Raw genomic sequence first — 2,169 nt, 5'->3', positions numbered from 1 at the left:
AAAAAAAAAAACAAAAAAAAAAACAAAAACAAAAAAACAGGAGCAAGCACAGGTAAAAGAATACCTTAGAATTAGGTTTCTAGACACCACCAATTGATGCCATAGCCATCCACTTTAATAATGTTTCATAGGAAAATATTTTAGTTAATTAGCTCTTCCAAAATATGCAATTTTGAAAAAAATGGAGTGTTTATGTTAAGAAACAAGCTTCCCACTTTCAAGCACAGTGCTGAGATTGACCCAGGGCCTGATCGATGGTCCATTTCCAGCCCAGTTATTTTATGCTTTCATGTTTACTTTGGAGTTTTGAAATTGTCTTTGATCAAAACCCAGCTTTTTAACTCTTCCCAGGTGGCTTTGTTGACAGAATGGAATGTGATGTAGGTCAGTGACCTGATAGCCATTGTGTTCCGACTCAGGTGCTCTCCTGTCCTTGTCCTGCAGGTGGACTGCCTGAATCCTGCCAACCACCAGAGGCTCTGTGTCCTCTTCAGCAGCTCCTCGGCGCAGTCCAGCAATGCTCCCAGTGCTTGTGTCAGCCCTTGGTATGATGCTTCTCCCTGCCCTATTGCTACGTGAAAAATAATTCCTGCTATTGGGTACATGGCACATTGATGGTCACATACCATACAGTAGAATGTTTACACTCGAGTAACTGTGAAATTTGTTCATGGGTAAAAAATAGCACCTTAAACAAGAGTGAAGATAGTCTGAGAGAGAAAAAGAAATTTTTACTTTACAAAGGTTTGCAAAGTTGACCTGCAAAAACTGGTTTATAAAAGGTAAGAGCTACATTTTGATTCTGTCATGTGCAGTTTAGGTGAGTTTTCATGTTGAATAATTTTTATAAAAGCAGTCAGCCTTTTATCTTAGTGTTTGTAGCTTTGTTACTGAGCTATACTGGCGTTTTGTCTTAGTACATTATTCTTGGGAACATCTAAGTAAATTTATAGAGACAAATACATTTTATAATGTAATATTTCCAGTGATGGTCGCAAAAACCTTACATCACTGTCTTAGGGTTTGTTTGTTTGTTTTGTTGCTGGGCTAAAAAACTCTCTGTTAAAAGCAACATAAAGGAGAAAGGGTTTATTTGGCTCCCGTCCATCATGGCAGGGAAAGTCACAGCAGCTGCAGCTTAAAGTGACTGATCACATGAGGTCATCATTCAGAAGAGAACAAAGAAGGCGTGGTTGTGGGTGCTCTGCTCCACTCTCCTTCTCCTGCCGTGTAGGCGGGGGTGGGGGTGGGTGGGGTGTCTTCCCACAGCAGTTAACATGGCAGGAGAAGCTTGCTTCTGTCATCTCCTCCACTCCCTGTGTGCACATAAACAGCTTTGTGTGTGGTGGTGGTGGTGATGGTGGGGTTGATAGCACTTATTTTCTTGAAACATATAGTTCCAGGACAGCTTTAAGCCTGGCTTTCTGAAAGCCCATAGAATTTTTCTCAGAATTTAATGGACTCCTTCAGTAATTCTAGAAGAGGCTACTGGTTTCAACAAGCACACGTTCAAAGTCTAATTTTGGGCAGTTGTGAGTTCAGTTCAGTTCGGAGCCGGCTCCTTACTAAGAGTGAGAGCTGCTGCTCTCTACACTCAGTGAAGACAGGGACTAGAGGGCAGATGGGCACCACCCCACCCGCACCCCCAGTGTTGATGGGGAGTGAAACTGTGACAGATGATTTTATCTCTTCCTCATAAATCAGTTTTGTTCAATTTGTTTTTATGGTTTATGCGCTCATTAAATGATTTCTTAAGATATTAACGGGTTGGGAGTGGAAAAGATGCTATGGTGAGGCTAAGCTACACTTGTTTGACAGGGTGAAGTAAAACCTGTTCTGTAGCAACAATATATATGATTTGCTTTATTACTTCACTATAAGCATATAATAATTAGAATATGGTGGTCTTGGTGGTAATGTTGACATATTTCTAAGAAATGATCTCTTCTTTTAGGATTGTAACAATGGAATTTTATGGAAAGAATGATCTTACACTGGGAATATTTTTAGAAAGATACTGTTTCAGGTAAAAGCTTATTTCTTCCTTATCATTTATTATGCTTTGCTCTTTTCTTTCCCTTTCTCCTTCCCTCCCTCCCTCCCTCCCTCCCTCTCTCCCTTCCTCCCTTTCTCTTCCCCTCCCTTTCTCCCTCTTCTACCATGATCCCC

The 2,169-nt window shown here is 40.8% G+C and overlaps 1 protein-coding gene across 6 annotated transcripts in view; it reads left to right on the top strand.

The window, feature by feature from the left end:
* Positions 1-2,169, top strand: part of Pikfyve (phosphoinositide kinase, FYVE-type zinc finger containing) — an 85,600-nt gene that overhangs the window by 55,699 nt on the left and 27,732 nt on the right. For all 6 annotated transcript variants that reach the window (XM_026786146.1, XM_005361458.3, XM_026786149.1 and 3 more), the window contains 2 exons: positions 445-545; positions 1,955-2,026. In XM_026786146.1, coding sequence (XP_026641947.1) covers positions 445-545; positions 1,955-2,026 — 173 coding nt within the window. The remainder of the gene's footprint in view (positions 1-444; positions 546-1,954; positions 2,027-2,169) is intronic.

The sequence above is a fragment of the Microtus ochrogaster genome, linkage group LG4 (genome assembly GCF_000317375.1).
Source record: "Microtus ochrogaster isolate Prairie Vole_2 linkage group LG4, MicOch1.0, whole genome shotgun sequence".
NCBI classification, from domain to species: domain Eukaryota; kingdom Metazoa; phylum Chordata; class Mammalia; order Rodentia; family Cricetidae; genus Microtus; species Microtus ochrogaster.
The sequence above is the reverse complement of the archived record's forward strand: the minus strand, read 5'-3'. Positions and strand labels throughout refer to the sequence as shown.